Source organism: Procambarus clarkii, chromosome 79 (assembly GCF_040958095.1).
Source record: "Procambarus clarkii isolate CNS0578487 chromosome 79, FALCON_Pclarkii_2.0, whole genome shotgun sequence".
NCBI lineage: Eukaryota > Metazoa > Arthropoda > Malacostraca > Decapoda > Cambaridae > Procambarus > Procambarus clarkii.
In genome coordinates, this window is record NC_091228.1 from 12,725,144 (window position 1) to 12,743,062 (window position 17,919).

The 17,919-nt window shown below is 43.6% G+C and overlaps 1 protein-coding gene across 1 annotated transcript in view; it reads right to left on the reverse strand.

Moving 5' to 3' along the window:
- The window catches only part of LOC138357698 (alpha-2-macroglobulin-like), a gene marked incomplete at its 5' end in the record, with an annotated part of 75,161 nt that overhangs the window by 16,133 nt on the left and 41,109 nt on the right, over nt 1-17,919 (reverse strand). Inside the window, 4 exon segments of the mRNA XM_069314686.1 lie at nt 944-1,156; nt 3,850-4,001; nt 4,747-5,020; nt 12,075-12,179. Of these exon segments, the coding sequence (XP_069170787.1) occupies nt 944-1,156; nt 3,850-4,001; nt 4,747-5,020; nt 12,075-12,179 (744 nt within the window).

Consider the following 17,919-nt stretch of genomic DNA (forward strand, 5'->3'; position numbering starts at 1 on the left):
GCCCAATAGGCTCAGGAACCTGTACACCTGTTGATTGACAGTTGAGAGGCGGGACCAAAGAGCCAGAGCTCAACCCCCGCAAGCACAACTAGGTGAGTACAACTAGGTGAGTACACACACACACACAACCACAGACACACGTACACACGCACTGACATACACTCACACAGCGACAGACACACACACACACATACGCACACACAACCACAGACACACGTACACACACATACACTCACACAACCACAGACACACGCACACACAACCACAGACACACGTACACACGCACAGACATACACTCACACAACCACAGACACACGCACACACAACCACAGACACACGTACACACGCACTGACATACACTCACACAGCGACAGACACACACACACACATACGCACACACAACCACAGACACACGTACACACACATACACTCACACAACCACAGACACACGCACACACAACCACAGACACACGTACACACGCACAGACATACACTCACACAGTGACAGACACACGCACACACAACCACAGACACACGTACACACGCACTGACATACACTCACACAGCGACAGACACACACACACACACATACACTCACACAGCCACAAACACACGTACACAGACACACTCACACATACACTCACACAGCGACAGACACACTCACACAGCCACAAGCACACGTACACAGACACATGCACACACATACACTCACACAGCGACAGACACACGCACACACACATACGCACACACAGCCACAGTCACACGCACACACAACCACAGACATACGTACACACGCACTGACATACACTCACACAGCGACAGACACACGTACACAGACACATGCACACACATACACTCACACAGCGACAGATACACGCACATACACATACACTCACACAGCCACAAACACACGTACACAGAAAGACTAACAGAGTAAGCTCACCTGCAAGACAGCACATCCCTGGCCCTCCATAGTGATGGAGACCTTGGTGGGAACAGTGGGCAGCTTTACCAACTGCTGCAGCAGTTTGTTGTCGTCGGTGACGGTGAAGGGGTGTGCCAGGCCGCTAGCTGTCACCGTTGCCACCACGTTCAGAGGTCCCTGGTACAAGTGGGTCTCGTACAGTGCCAGCGCCTGGAGGGCCACCACCGTATCCTGCGTATTGGGCACAAAACGTCCTGTTAGCAAAGACTTTTTCAATTATGATTTTCCCCTAACATTCACGATGCTTCCTTTAACTGAAAATATGTTTCATTGTGTACCTATGTATCAGTTTCAGATTCAACACCATAGATTTGGAAAAGTTTCAGTAAACATAATTCCGTTGAACAATTACAAGTAATATATGTACAGGTGCAAGTATTGTGTAATGTCAATCACTTGCTTCGCACAATCCCCTCTTCATGCTGATATTCTCAAAGTACTTGTGTTTCTCATATTACCTAACCCACAGCTCTCACCATCAAACTACCCTAACTCTTACATTTGGTTAGCAATATTAATTTCTTAATTAGCTAAGGTTCCATTCGTTTTTAATATGCAGACAAATTTCACAAATGTAATATCCATCTTGTTCATACAAACATGTTTTGCAGTCAACCTTAAACGTTTTTCACCTAAACACTATCAAGACAAGGAGCTAGTGTTGTCTCAGCAACACAACTCACAAAATACGGCCAACTTCTCACTGTTGCCACATCCCCAAGTACCGCTCCATTATGTAAATTTAATTAGTAGAATAGAGGGACCTCTTTAGTATTGTTTACAGTTATTCTAGACATGTGAGGAGATGTGGTGCGCCCGTCACGTCCCGAGTACAGGCAACACACACACCTGAAGCACCACCTGCAACAAGGCTAGTCCTGCCTGTGTGTGACGAGACATCCCAGGTACAGGCAACACCCACACCTGAAGCGAGGACCCAGACAGGAGTCGAAGGGGCTGATATTTTATCTGTATACTCAGCGAGAAATCCAAGTAACAGTGAACACCAACCAGTGGACGGGATAATTATCTAAGTGTAATTCCAGGAGGAGAGTTACACTCGTGGTATCCCGTCTTCCCAGTACTCATTGTCGTATAACACTTTCACACAACTTCGGTATAAACTTTATGCCTACATCATGCCTAGCTATCAGGGCGCCATTATGCCTGTCAGGCACCTGACAGCTGGGTGGACAGCACTTCGGATTCGTAGTCCTGAGGTTCCGGGTTCGATCCCGGTGGAGGTGGAGACAAATGGGCAAAATGTTTCTATCTCCCAGATGCCCCTGTTACCTAGCAATAAATAAGTACCTGGGAGTTAGACACCTGCTACGGGTTGTTTCCTGGGGATGTGTAACAAAAAGGAGGCCTGGTTGAGGACCGGGGAGCGGGGACGCTAAGCAACGAAATCATCTCAAGATAACCTGAGAATAGATCATATATTTCACAAAACATGGCAGGCAACACGTGAATAACGAACGAGTTTCCTACTCCACTTAAGAGGAGAGCATGGATAAAGAACTCCAAAAGTCAACTACCGGTGGCAGGTCAGAATGTAAGGGGCCCCTCATGAAACATGGCAACCATCAAGACTATAGTGAAGCACTCGAGTCCCACCGCCAGTAACACCAGACCCCTGATTTCCTTATTTAAGGTTACAAATCTAACTCTAAACACAAATAACGGGAAGAAGACAGAAAAGCAGCACAAAACAGTGGCTTCCACTTATCCTAACACATCCCTAAAACACATGAAGGAAACCGCAGAATAAAGGCAAGGCTCAGACTCCGCCACTACCACCACCGAGGGAGCAACACCAGACAGCCGTCTACTGCGCCTTAACATCTGGAGCTCGCGGGGACTGTGGAACAAGGACTTAATACACTGGGGGTTCTGTGGTATAAGGACTTAATACACTGGGGGTTCTGTGGCACTAGGGATTAATACACTGGGGGGTTCTGTGGTACAAGTGCTTAATACAATGGGAGTTCTGTGGAACAAGGACTTAATACACAGGGAGTTCTGTGGTACAAGGACTTAATACACTGGGGGTTCTGTGATACAAGAACTTAATTAATACACTGGGAGTTCTGTGGTACAAAGTCTTAATATACTGGAGGTTCTGTGGTACAAGGACTTATTATACTGGGCTGCTACATAGAGGACCGCCCAGAAATATGTTTTTCCGCTCCACAGTGCTCAACTTGTGTATATTTCTTTGTCAGTTTCTTTCATATCAGCATTTCTTTTGTTCAAAAGAAATCATACGAGTTCTTCTATTGCTAAAGAACATGAAAGTAAACAAAATTCTGCTAAATTTCCATGCAATAAAATGGTTGGTTGTATAGGCAAGACATGTTGAGTCACTATGATGGTTGTATAGGCAAGACATGTTGGGTAACAATGATGGATGTATAGGCAAGACATGTAGGTAACAATGATGGTTGTATAGGCAAGACATGTTGAGTCACTATGATGGTTGTATAGGCAAGACATGTGGGTAACGACGATGGATGTATAGGCAAGACATGTGGGTAACAATGATGGTTGTATAGGCAAGACATGTGGGTAACAATGATGGTTGTATAGGCAAGACATGTGGGTAACAATGATGGTTGTATAGGCAAGACATGTGGGTAACAATGATGGTTGTATAGGCAAGACATGTGGGTAACGACGATGGTTGTATAGGCAAGACATGTTGGGTAACGACGATGGATGTATAGGCAAGACATGTTGGGTAACGACGATGGTTGTATAGGCAAGACATGTTGGGTAACGACGATGGTTGTATAGGCAAGACATGTTGGGTAACGACGATGGATGTATAGGCAAGGCATGTGGGTAATGAAGGAGAATATTACCTGTGTGGAATAGAATCCTCCTTGGCCATTCCTCTGCGCCGTGATCCACTTGACCACCTTCCTAGCCTGCTGCTCGTATTGTTTAGGGTCAAGGGTCATCATGGCCATGATGGCGTAGCCAGCTGTTTCCACCCCTACAGCCTTCGTCTTGCCTGATTATACAATAAGTAATTGTTGTATGAAACATATCAATCATTTGGACACAGGAAAAATATATCCCTGACCACAAGACACGTAGATAATAATTTTTTTTTCGCTTTGCCCATCAGAGCCTCGAACCCAGAACCAACAAAGCAGAAGACTTGTTCTACCAACCAAGCTACGAGCACCCACAATAAGGGAGGAGCTCAGAGAGACAGCTGGTTTCTCAGTCAGATACCAGTTGTGGTGCTTGTAGCCTGGTTGGTAGAACTAAAGTTGTCTGCTTTTGTGGCATTTGGTTCGAGGCTCTGATGGTCTACGTGAATGAAATGTAAAATAAATTAAAATAAATGCTGTAAACAATCATCTTAAAACTAAAATTATATTTAAAACTTCTTTTTAACCGAACAAAATTTATTACGTGAATATTTTGATTAGGCTGCAAATATCAAGCCACAATACACGGGTTCTTTGATTAGATATATTTATATTGATTTACCTGTGTTTATTTTCAAATATAAATTATTCTAGGAGTTGCATTTAATAAAACAATAATGAATGACATTCATCTCAATATTGTTTTGTATTTTAGCTTTATTTAAGGCCTATCAAGCTCGCCTAAAATTATAACCATAACTACTTGTCAGTACAACCAGCATGATTATTCAGTCGAAAGCAAAGTTAAAGAGGAAATAAATATAGTGCTTACGCACTTACTAAGGTAACACCTTATACCCTTCTTCCCCCCGACTATACCTGGTCCCTTGGGCAGCTCCCAGTGAGTGGAGTTCTTTGTCACAACAGCTTGTTCCAGCAATTTCTGGAGAATTACTTCGGCTTCAGGAAGCTTAGCCAAGGCGAAAGCATAGGCTTTGAGCGCCATAACGTAGGGGTCAGAGGAGGAGTCTGCTTGTAGACACTGGGCAGCCAAACAGTCGGCCTGGCTGCATGACTTGTCATTCGCCTCAAGGAGAGCAATCATCACATAGGCTGTTAGAGGCACGGGAGAGTCACTTCCATCAATTCCTCCCTGTTAGAAATGTGATAACATATTGTTATAGGATCGCCTGAATGTTGAACTCTACTGCATGTTCTTGCAAATTCAATCATCAGTTCCTAACACATAACTTACTTTCAATTATTTCATTCTGAAAATCTTTGTCTGATCATTGTTTGTTGGTGGTACTTGTTGGTGACCGGAGTCAGGTCTGGGTTGGAAGAAACTTAATTGTTGGTTGTTACGTTGTCCGCGTATATGTGCCCAGTTTTGGGTCTGGTTGGTTGGGATCCGTGCCTGGAGGGCTGCCTTCTCTTCTCTCTTCGTTTGATGGGAGTGGTGTAAGGTGAAGTGTTGGAGGTTTTTTGGCGTTGTCGCTAAGCAGGAGGCAGCCAGGAGGTTTGGCCTGCTGCGGGTTGCTTCAGGCTCGACTGTCTAGTGTGTATGTGCGGTTGAATGCTGGGGTTGACTGCTTTGGGGAGATTTTTGAGTGTAAGGAGCGTATTTGTAGGTTGCATACAGAGTTGGCTGAAGGTGTTCGGGTGCGTGCTCGTGTGGCTGAGCATGTGGATGGGAGAGGCTCTTCCCCTTTCTTTTAGGGTGTGAGAAGGCTGCGAGGGATTCTGTTCTTCTTACGGGCCTTCGGCCACCTGATGGTTCTGTTTTTTCTTGCATGGAGGCGGTTCTGCTTTACATGCGGCGGGAATTGAAGGCGCTCTATGGGGTGGTGCAAGGGGATGGTGTGCTCGCAGATTTTTTTTTGGATGGGTGTACCCTGGTTTGTCAGAGGCGGAGTGTGCCCGCTTGGTGAGGGATGTTTCGTTGGGGGAACTCCTGGATGAGGTCCGGTCGTTTCGTACGGGAAAGGTACCCAGTGTGGATGGCCTTCCCATTGAGTTCTATATTACCTTTTGGGATGTGTTGGGAGAGGTCCTTTTGGAGGTGGTGCAGGCTTGTCTGCAGGTGGGTGCCCTGCCTGACTCCTATTATGACGGGATCGTGCGGCTGCTCCCGAAGCCGAGCGATTTGCAGTTTTTTTTCGAATTAGAGGCCTATTACGCTCTTCAATGTTGATTATAAGATTTTGTCTAAGGTTTTAGCTTGTCGCGGTGGCGTTGTCGGGCGGCGGTGCTCTCTGTGGAGCAGTTTTGTGGTGTTCCTGGTTGTGCCCTTGTGAATTGCAATTCTTTGATTCGTGACGTGCTTCTGTACTCGTCCGAGTATCGCTTTTCAGCGGCGATGATCAGCTTGGACTGGTCGAAGGCCTTCAATCGGGTGTCGTTGACGTTTGAGCTCCGTGCGATGGAGCGGTTTGGGTTTCCGTCGATGTTTGTGGATTGGGTGCGCATGTTGTATGCCAGGTGTCACAGTCGCGTTTGTGTGAATGGGTTTTTTAGTTCCTTTTTTCGATTTGCCGTTCTGTGCATCAGGGGTGCCCCATGTCTATGCTCTTGTATGTGATTTTTCAGGAACGTCTTTTTCGGGCGGTCAAGGCATGTTCCTTGATTGTGCCTCCTCTTCTGCCTTCGGCCTCTTCGGCAGCCTATTTGCAGGTATGCTGACGATACCGTTTTGTTTGTGGCTTCAGTGGGTTCGGTTGGTGCTGTTCAGGACGTTCTCCTGCGGTTTGAGTCTGCCACGGGGGCAAATCCTGCAAAGTTGTGTTTGATGGGTATCGGTGAATGGGCCTCCCGCCTGGTGTAGGGGGGGTCGGGGTTTCCGGTGGTATTGTCGCTTCGGGTTTTTGGGGTTACCTGGTTTGCCTCTTATGACCATTCCATGAAGAGGAATTGGGGAGCTGTCTCTCGTTCAGTTGGGGTTGCGGTTGGGTTATTGTCGTGTCGTCAGTTGACGATCTACCAGCGGGCGTTGGTTGTTGCGTGTAAGGTTCTGTTGCGAGTGTGGTGGTTGATGGCTCGGTGCTTTCCTTTGGATCGCCGGAAGGCCTTGGATCTGGAGAGGCTGGTGTACAAGTATGTGTGGTGTGGTCATTATCAGCCGGTATGTCATTCGACGCTGGTGTTAGGGGTGAGGGAGGGAGGTGTTGGTATTCCCGACGTCTTTACTAAGGCCAGGGCCCTCTTCTGGGTCTCGCTGTGTCAGGGGCTGGTTCTAGGCGAGGATGGGGGGGTAAATGCGCTGTTTTTTTCTGCTCCATTCGGTTCAGTTGCTTTGCTTGGTTAATTTGGAGGTTAGTTGGGAGGTAGCTTTGTTTACCCCCCCTGTTTATTCTTGGGCTGTGGAGATTCTTCGGGCGCTCTGCCGTCATCCTTTCTTTGTTTTCCTTTTTGTGTAAGGCTGTATATGGGGTGTTGTTGCCTCGGAGGACTTGTTACCGTGTTGGATTGGGGTGGCATCTGGTCGTGTTTGAGGGGGAGGGTCTTGGCGCCTCAGCAGCGGGAGTTAATGTTGCAGTTTCTGCAGTTGTCGCTGGTGACAAATGAACGGTTTTGTTTGCTTGGCTTGCGTGATTCTGCGGCGTGTGTGCACTGTGGCTTTAGTGAATCGCAGGTGCATGTCTTTTATTTTTGTGACCAGTTGCAGGGGTTGGTTGCCTGGTATCAGGATGTCCTGGAGATGTTTTGTGGACCGGAGTGTCGGAGTGGTGTTTTGCAGTTTTTGTTCTTGCATTTTCTGGGTTGTTCGCAGAGGGTGTGCAAAAGGTTGTGTTTTGTTTGTGGATTATGTGTTTTGTGTGTGGGTTGGGAGGCGGGAGGGTTATGGGGTCACTCGCATTTTTTTTTTTTTTTTGTGAGGGTGCATGTGGTTTACCTGGTGGTGGTTGCAACGCGCTTTTCCTGCAGAGTTTGGTCAGTGGTTTACGGATGCCTATGTTAGGGGGTTGCTTTAGAGTGCGTCGGTGCGTCGGTGGTTGGGCGGTGGTGATTGGTCGTGGGAGGGGTTGGGGCGTTGTTATGGGTTTGGGGGGTTGAGGAGGTTTCAGGGGGTTGCTTTAGCTGTGTGTTCCCTTCCCCGTCCCTTTGGGCCTCCTTGGCGGGGGTTGCATGTGGTTGTGTGTGTATTCCTTGTGGTGGTGCTGCTCCTGTGCGTGTGTGGTGTGTTTTGGTGCCTCCGGGCACCGAGTGTGTCGGTGTGCATGGGGAGTGTGGGTTTGGGGGCTGTTTTCGGCTTCTGCGTGGACCTGAGTTTTTCAGTTTTTTAGTTTTTCAGCTTTTTTTTGGTCCTGGTCCGCCTTGGCCTGTGCTCTTTGTATCTGGGTGTTATGTTGGTGTGTGGTGTGCAGTTGTGGTGTGGGTGGTTGTGTGTGTATTTTTCTTGTTGTTTGCGTGGGTGTTTCGTGTGCGTGTTCAGGGTTTTCTGTACTTTTGTCTCTATGTATATATTTTTGTGTCGTGTGTTTGTCCTGTGCTCCTTTGTTAATGTGTGTGCGTGGTGTGGTTGGCGTTGTGTGCGTGGTCATCTATCCACGTCTGTTATGTGTCTGTTTTCTGTATTCGGTTGAGTGTGTTTTATGTTATTTATGTTTTTTATTTTATGTATTTTTCTGTGTTCTGTTATATGTTACTAAGTATCTGTGTTCTGTTTAGACTTGGTTTTAATGATGCCCGTGTCGGGATATCGGGGTTTTGCCCTGTATTGTGTTATATTTTTTATGTGTCGCTTGTGTATGTTTTTTTTTTGTTTTTAACTGTTCCTGATGCTGTTTACTGTTCCTGTTACTGTCCCTGTTTACTGTTCTTCATTGTTATTTTATATATGTACCGGATTTCTTTTGTGTTTTGTGTGTTTTGGTATTTGTTTTATTTTTAAAAAATAAAAAAAAAATAATGGGCCCACCAATGACCCTCAGAAGAGGGGTTTCATTTTATATAATGCAGTTTTTCTAGGAGGGGCTGAACTGTGGCTCCCTGTAGCTTACCTCTGAAAAGCTAAAAATGGGACTTACCAGGGAAGAGAGCAAAGATCAGCCCACCTTTGGTGGGTAGATCTTTGACATATATGAGGGAAACTCCTTCCAAGGTCAACACAAGCTCAAAGGGACCAAGAAAACCAGGTAATGAAATGATTCGTGGTATATCCAAAGAGCCCTTAAAAAACGAAGCCCACGAAAAATTAGAAAATACTGTCGCCAAAGCCGCAAGGTCCCAAATAACACGTGCCCAAAGACACACTGCGGCTTTCTAAATACAAAACCGTGAAGTGCTGCAATCAGACAACAAAGGATGCACTCCCTTCCAAACAAATCAAGGACCAATACCCAAAGGGCCCATCTAAACGCCAACCGTCTCAATCTGACCAAAAAAAAAAAAAAACAGAGGAAAAAATACGCCATGGACGAAAGAACAAAACGCACACTTCCAGAGGAGAGCGAGAAGCTTCTCAACACCACAACTGGAAGCAATGCCCAACAAAAACAAAGACCTCCAATGAGAAGTCATAGACCAAAGGGACAACCGAGAACAGAGGAGACGACAAAACCCTGATCCAGAGACCAAGATGGTCAAGGAGTAAAATGAGCAGGCCAAAGGTGAACAATTGCACGGGACAATTTGGAAAATGATGTCAAGATAGTATAGACCCTAAAGGACAGCAAAAGTAGCTCCTCCTAGACCGAATTACAAAGAGGCGACAGTATTCAGCACATAATGTTGACCAACAAACAACTTAGATTAAAAGAGAGAGGACCACCAAAACTGAAGGCAAACCATAAAGTGATACAAATGAGTGAAACCTTATACTGCCCCTGCGACAAATGAGGCAGTTATGATTCTTAAGCTTATTTATAGCTCGCCATACAGATGGCGAAAGATCAGAGTAAGAAACTCCACGCATGAAGAGTCCAGAACGTCAAACCAGAGCGAAAAATCTCTGGAGAGATTTGCTGAGAGACATGTGATCGGAAAAAAGGTGCTTCAAATGATTATTGTTTATGTAAACATTCAGTGTGAGGAAAATTTCCGCCAACTACATCATTATTATAATCATAGAAATGAAGTACATCAGAATAATTATTTCTATATCATACATCTGAATCCTACATCAGAATTATATCAAAATCATCTATTAGATCCTACACGACAATACCACAACGGTCACGTCCACCATTAGGCTTATGGATGCCTACGTGACTTTGTTCGTTTATCTTCAAGGATCTATAAGGTTCAATAAGAAGCTGTCTTAATTGAAGTACCATTGCAACATGTTTTGGGCTTCTGGTGATGTATTTTCAAGTTTTAAATAAAGAATCAATCTGTACTACTAGTACTACCTATATTCATTAGATCCAATACATATTCATCTTTCAATCCCGATTGATCTCAATATTCTGTCTAGACATTAACAATTATTTATCCATATTCAATGTTGGCCTCTATCACTTGAGAGAGGGAGGAACTACCTCCGAGAGCAAGCGTCCACGAGCGCCTTGAGGCCCAGAACCCATTGTTTACATACAGAGTGAACACGTGACGATGCTTGAGACTTTTATAATAAGACTAACACCGCACAAACAATATAATAATCACCAGAATAGCTCCCTAAGACACTCAGGGACGTGGTGAACTATAAATCAGAAGAAATTACTGATACATTCATCTAAATACGAGTGTAGAGAGCGGTACCCCCCAGCATGTGTTGACTGTTGACCGCTCACCAATACCACGGATAGCTTAATCCTCATAAAAACTCTACAGCGTGTATCTATTCACTGCAGCAATGCGGTTATATCATTAAAATACTGTGGCTAATCTCATCAGAAGAGAGATAATCTGGCAACTGGTCAGTTGAGCATCAGTTCTCAATTTGGATATTTATTAGTTATTATAGTTATTACTAGTTATTAGTATTAACTAGTTATTAGTAATAATTAGTTATAATTAGTTATAACTAGTTATTTACTAGTTATTACTAGTTATTACAGTTATTATTATAATAGTAATTATAGTTAATAACTGGATAATTATTAGTTACAAACATCAGTTATTAAGTGTTTGTAGAATGTAAATTGGTAAATTGCATGCTCTTATGACCTTAATATGTCCATATAAATTGTTAATCGTTATGTAGAGGGGAAAAATCAAGCAATCAAGTGAGCACCTATCTTAATCTTTACAATTTGTTCTGAATATATGTACAAATATCTGTATATATATATATATATATATATATATATATATATATATATATATATATATATATATATATATATATAATGTATATATATATATATATATATATATATATATATATATATATATATATATATATATATATATATATATATATATATATATATATATATATATAATTCATTTGTATAAATTATCAATTGCTATCACATTTATCATTAATTTATCATAAGTGCTTGCATATTTGCATATAATATCTTGCTTGTATCATATAACTAGTTGTTATAATTACTACACATGCTCTCAGTTATTAGCTATGCAGTTTAAGACCGAGGTTAGACTGACAGAACTATTGATACTAAAAGAGAACCAATATTTAGAGTCACTGAACTGTGTTTTATCATGTAATCCATTGTAAACTACAATGCTGATGTGTTTTAAATGCCAACAGGTACATTGTGTTTCTTCCATCAGTATCCTGGTGTTAATAAGTAAAGCCCACATGGCATCCCAAGACAAGAGGATTGGCAGGACTTTGTATAAGCTAAGGAATTATAAGTTCATCTATTTTGCATTCTTTTTTTAAAGTATCATTTAATAAGTTCCAGTCCATTTAATTTCCTCATTTAAGTCCCACATAAATGAGACTTTAGCCTTCAACGTGTGACATATCACACATGTGTGACATGTGTGGCATGAAAGAGTAATGCCACAACAGATCACATTATTCCAGCATTATGTATATGGAACTTGTTGAAGTCTCCTTCATAATACTGGTGTATATTTATTCAACGTCCTTTTTTATATTTTTAACATTAAATCAATAAACAAATAAATTACAATAGCGTTATATTACAAAAAGGAAATAATTTATAACAATGCAGGATGTGACCTGGCGTTCTAGAGCGTTTGGGACTCACCAGAATGATGGTTCAAATTCTCACATTTCTCCAAATGATTCTCTTTCAATCGGTGTTATGCATGAGAAAAATACTCACTTTCATGGCCTTGCTGAAGACTTTACCAGTGTTGTTGAAGCAACCGTCCTTTCTCTGATTAGACTGAAGCCAAGTGCTTGTTTGGTTCAAATCATTCTTGTCAATCTGCAATTACCAACAACAGTCAGATTTAGGAAGTAGTATACAGTATACACCAAATAAGACAGGAGTAAGAAAGTTATTGCTATTTGCTTCAACGACAATTAGCAGCGTTTGGGCGTTTAATTGATAGTATTACCACAGCTCATGGCAGCTCAGTAATTACATCTCAGGAAAAAATACCAAACCCAAACATTTGAAAATGAAAAATCCCTGATGTATGGGTCGGTCCTGGACCATTATGTGTGATGGTCCACGATGGATCGAAACGTCGTCGTGTTTTAATTTTTACATATGTGGGCTGGGTGTCAGGTGTGTGGGCTGAGTGTCAGGTGTGTGGGCTGGGTATCAGGGGGTGTGGACTGGGTATCAGGTGTGTGGGCTGGGTATCAGGGGTGTGGACTGGGTATCAGGTGTGTGGGCTGGGTATCAGGGGGTGTGGACTGGGTATCAGGTGTGTGGGCTGGGTATCAGGGGGTGTGGACTGGGTATCAGGTGTGTGGGCTGGGTATCAGGTGTGTGGGCTGGGTATCAGGGGGTGTGGACTGGGTATCAGGTGTGTGGGCTGGGTATCAGGGGGTGTGGACTGGGTATCAGGTGTGTGGGCTGGGTATCAGGTGTGTGGGCTGGGTATCAGGTGTGTGGGCTGAGTATCAGGTGTGTGGGCTGGGTGTCAGGTGTGTGGGCTGGGTGTCAGGTGTGTGGGCTGGGTATCAGGGGTGTGGGCTGGGTATCAGGGGTGTGGGCTGGGTATCAGGTGTGTGGGCTGGGTATCAGGTGTGTGGGCTGGGTGTCAAGTGTGTGGGCTGGGTATCAGGTGTGTGGGCTGGGTATCAGGTGTGTGGGCTGGGTATCAGGTTTGTGGGCTGGGTATCAGGTGTGCGAGCTGGGTATCAGGTGTGTGGGCTCGGTATCAGGTTTGTGGGCTGGGTATCAGGTGTGCGAGCTGGGTATCAGGTGTGTGGGCTGGGAATCAGGTGTGTGGGCTGGGTATCGGGTGTGTGGGCTGGTTTATCAGGTGTGCGAGCTGGGTATCAGGTGTGTGGGCTGGGTATCAGGTTTGTGGGCTGGGTATCAGGTGTGTGGGCTGGGTATCAGGTGTGTGGGCTGGGTATCAGGTGTGTGGGCTGGGTATCAGGTTTGTGGGCTGGGTGTCAGGTGTGTGGGCTGGGTATCAGGTGTGTGGACTGGGTATCAGGTGTGTAGGCTGGGTATCAGGTGTGTGGGCTTGGTATCAGGTGTGTGAGCTGGGTATCAGGTGTGTGGGCTGGGTATCAGGTGTGTGGGCTGGGTATCAGGTGTGTGGGTTTGGTACCAGGTGTGTGGGCTGGGTATCAGGTGTGTGGGCTGGGTATCAGGTGTGTGGGCTGGGTATCAGGTGTGTGGGCTGGGTATCAGGTGTGTGGGCTGGGTATGAGGTGTGTGAGCTGGGTATCAAGTGTGTGGACTCGGTATCAGGTGTGTGGGCTGAGTATCAGGTGTGTGGGCTGGGTATCAGGTGTGTGGGCTGGGTATCAGGTGTGTGGGCTGGGTATCAGGTGTGTGGGCTGGGTATTAGGTGTGTGGGCTGGGTATCAGGTGTGTGGGCTGGGTATCAGGTGTGTGGGCTGGGTATCAGGTGTGTGGGCTGGGTATCAGGTGTGTGGGCTGGGTATCAGGTGTGTGGGCTGGGTATCAGGTGTGTGGGCTGGGTATCAGGTAAGTGGACTCGGTATGAGGTGTGTGGGCTGGGTATCAGGTGTGTGGGCTGGGTATCAGGTGTGTGTGCTGGGTATCGACCTAAACATCTGGCAATCCGGAAATCCATTCAGTAGATAAAATGTTTATTATTGTTACCAACACAGGTCTCTAGTGACCTACTGCCAACATTTCAAAAGATCAGTCTTGCCTCAGAACCTTCTCAGCCGTCATGAGCAATACGATCAGTCTACCTGTCCCAGTGGCCGCATTTGTGATGAGGATATTGCTAGATTATTGTACTGATTGCTCAGCCAATAGTGATGAATTGGTCTCATCGCTTTAGGGTGTGGAAATACAATCCGATATTAACAATTGTGTAGTACTTATAGAAGCAGTGTCCGAACGTACAAAACTTCACCACTGCACCCAAAACAGTCAAACTCCTGGGGCTCCGTCTGTTGGGCTCCGTCTGTTGGACTCCGTCTGTTGGACTCCGTCTGTTGGGCTCCGTCAGTTGGGCTCCGTCTGTTGGGCTCCGTCTGTTGGACTCCGTCTGTTGGGCTCCGTCAGTTGGGCTCCGTCTGTTGGGCTCCGTCTGTTGGGCTCCGTCTGTTGGACTCCGTCTGTTGGGCTCCGTCTGTTGGGCTCCGTCTGTTGGACTCCGTCTGTTGGACTCCATCTGTTGGGATGCGTCTGTTGGGATCCGTCTGTTGGGCTTCGTCAGTTGGGATCCATCAGTTGGGCTCCGTCTGTTGGGATCCGTCTGTTAGACTCCGTCTGTTGGGCTCCGTCTGTTGGGATCCGTCTGTTGGACTCCGTCTGTTGGGCTCCGTCTGTTGGGATGCGTCTGTTAATAGTAGGGATGGCAGTCCACAGGTCATTTTTTTTTGGGGGGGGGGAAAAAATTACCTGTGCGGGCCAGGGTTTTCAGGAAAATTTAGAAAATTACCTGTGCGGGCCAGGGTTTTCAGGTCCAAAATCACCTGTGCGGGCCAGGGTTTTCAGGTCCAAAATCACCTGTGCGGGCCAAGGTTTGGAGGTTCAATATCCCGCGTAAGAGTGAGGGTTTTCAGGTAAATTTTGTGTCACAGATTTTAGAAGTTGTTAAAGTTCTTATGATGAAAATAATTTCCGAGACTTAGAAGTTTGTTAAAGGCCATACGGGAGAAATTCAAATATCGTGTGTAGCGTTTTAGGGTTTTCAGGAGAACTCTACGGACATATTTTACCTGTTTTTCAACTTACAAAATTCGTCTGTGTGAGCCATGGTTTTCAGGTAAATTTAGAAAATCACCTGTGCGGGCCAGGGTTTTCAGGTCCCAAATGTTCTGTGCGGGCCAGGGTTTTCCCTCCCCCTGCCTCTCCCGCTTGTACCTCACACCTCCTCCCTCCCCCCCTTACCTCACAATCTCTCGCGTCACCTTTATTTACCTTAGGCCAGCCAGCCAGACGCTTCGTGTAGGTCGCCTCTTATCTTATCTTATCTTCTCCATAATATCTGGACCGTCCCTCCACCCTCTCTCTCTCCTCTTCATATTATTCTCTCTTCCTATTTTTCTGACATCGTAATGTTTTGTTCCTTTTTTCATTAACCAGTTAGTTTTATACAAATCAACCGAAGCATCTCAATGTAACCTTTATTACTGAAACTGTCTCCGAGACTATCTAAGCTGGCCCCAGCTACCTGCTCCAGGCTATCTGCCCGAGGCAATCATCACCTGATTACCTGCCCTGTCATCTACCAGTCATTGTCAGTGTTCGCCACCGTAATAATTTATATATATACATTAGGCGTTAATAAAACATATTTATTTATTTATAATTTATTTAGTCATCTAATTCTTAGTTTACACAATTTATAATAAAAGAGTTTATTCCCAGTATTCGCCAATCATTCTCGCTATTAATAAAACAGCCAAACGCTCACTCTGGGGCACACTATCGTTATTACGCTCATTCAGGGGCCCCCTCAGATCGCCTAAGGCCAAAGTCTCAGAGGCCTGTGAAAATTCATCAGAGTCCAGTTCTTGATCGAAATTCATCAGAGTCCAGTTTTCTAGCAAAATTCGTCAGAGTCATGTTCTTTGTCATGTTTTTCATGTACATCATATGTTCTCTGTATAACTTTTATACTCAATATTCATGTTCTCAATGTTCTTAGCATGTTCTTCACATGTTCAGTGTTCATTCTTTGTATTCCCTGCATGATCACTCTATTCATCAACTTTTTCTTACATGTTTTCTATGTTCACCGTATGTTCACTATGTTCTTTGTCATGTTTTTCATGTACATCATATGTTCTCTGTATAACTTTTATACTCAATATTCATGTTCTCAATGTTCTTAGCTTGTTCTTCACATGTTCAGTGATCATTCTTTGTATTCCCTATGTTCCTTATCATGTCTTCATATTCTCTATAAGTTCATATTCCCTGCATGTTCACTCTATTCATAAACTTTTTCTTACATGTTTTCTATGTTCACCGTATGTTCACTGTGTTCATTCCCCTACTTAACCTCAATTTTTTTTTTTGTTCTTTGTTTCTTTAAACCAATTTGTTTCTTCCATTCACTAACTAGTTCTTTGTCAAATAATATTATACTGCAATACAGTTCCCTCAACATTTTTAGTCACCCAGTTTTTATTTGCAAACTATGTCAAAGTAATTCTCGTAGTAAACTTAATAGTTCCACCAACCCCGTTCTTAAACAAATCTACACTTTATTCAGTTCCAAATTTACAAAGACAAACCTTTCTTGTAACTTCTTAACTAAAAATCTTTCACCAATCAACTAAAACATAGTCACTTTCCTCTTTTCTCAACTAAACTTATTATCCATTCAACCAAAAAATAGTCAAAGGAATCTTTCCAACACTGTTCATAACTTCACTTATTCCCTAGTCATCAGAAAATAACCGTGTTCTTCATGTTTCATTGTCATGTCATAACTAAAATTATCCATCAATCAACATAAAAAGTCATATTCATCATCATTGTTCCTAACTAAAATTATGTTTTGTCAAGTAAGAAAAAATAGTCAAAGATATCTTTCATCGCTGTTCTTAACTGACATTATACTTCTGGGAGCACAAAATAGTCTCCCTCGTCATGTTTTGTCTTTTTCCTTAACTAAAAGTATTCATCAGTCAACTAAAAAATAGTTTCTTCATCATGTTTCCTTGTCATTTCGTAACTAAAATTATATGTCGCTAAGAAAGAAAAATAGTCAAATGTAACTTTTTCAGCATTTTCGTAAAAATTATATGTCGTTAAGTAAGAAAAATAGTCAAAGGTGCTCTCCGTAACACCAAAGTTACTCTTCGAGACATCAAAGTTACTCTTCAATACATCAAGGACTTACTCAAAGACACCAAAGTTGCACTCAAAAACATCCTTTGAGACATCAAAGACATCCTTTAAGACATCAAAGACACCTCTCAAGGCATCAAAGACACTCTCAAACACACCAAAAGGCACTCTTCGAGATATCAAAGTTATTCTTCGAAACATAAAAGTTGCTCTGTAAGATATCTTCGTTCATCAAACTTATTCTCAGAGATATCTAAAGTTATTCTCAGAACAATCAAAAGTTATTCTAAGACAACAAAAGTTATTCTCAGAGCTACCCAAAGCTATTCTCAGAGTCATCAAAGCTATTCTCAGAGTCATCAAAGTTGTTCCAAAAGACGTTAAAAATTAATCTCAGTCATCAAACTTGTTCTCAAAGTCATCAAAGTTAATCTTAGAGTTATCAAAGGGAATCTCTAACTCAATTTTTGTTCATCAAAGTTGATCTCAGAGTTAACAAAGGTAATCTCTAACTCACTCTCGTTCATCAAAGTTGTTTCAAAGACATCAAAGTTAATCTCAGAGTTATCCAAAGATATTCTCATGTCCACAAAAGTTATTCCAAGAGACGTCAAAGTTAATCTCAGACATCTTCGTTCATAAAAGTTATTCTCAGAGACATCTAAAGTTATTCTCTAAGACATCAAAGTTATTCTAAGAGCTATCAAAAGTTATTCTCAGTCATGATATGTTATTCTCTAAGTAACCTTCCGTT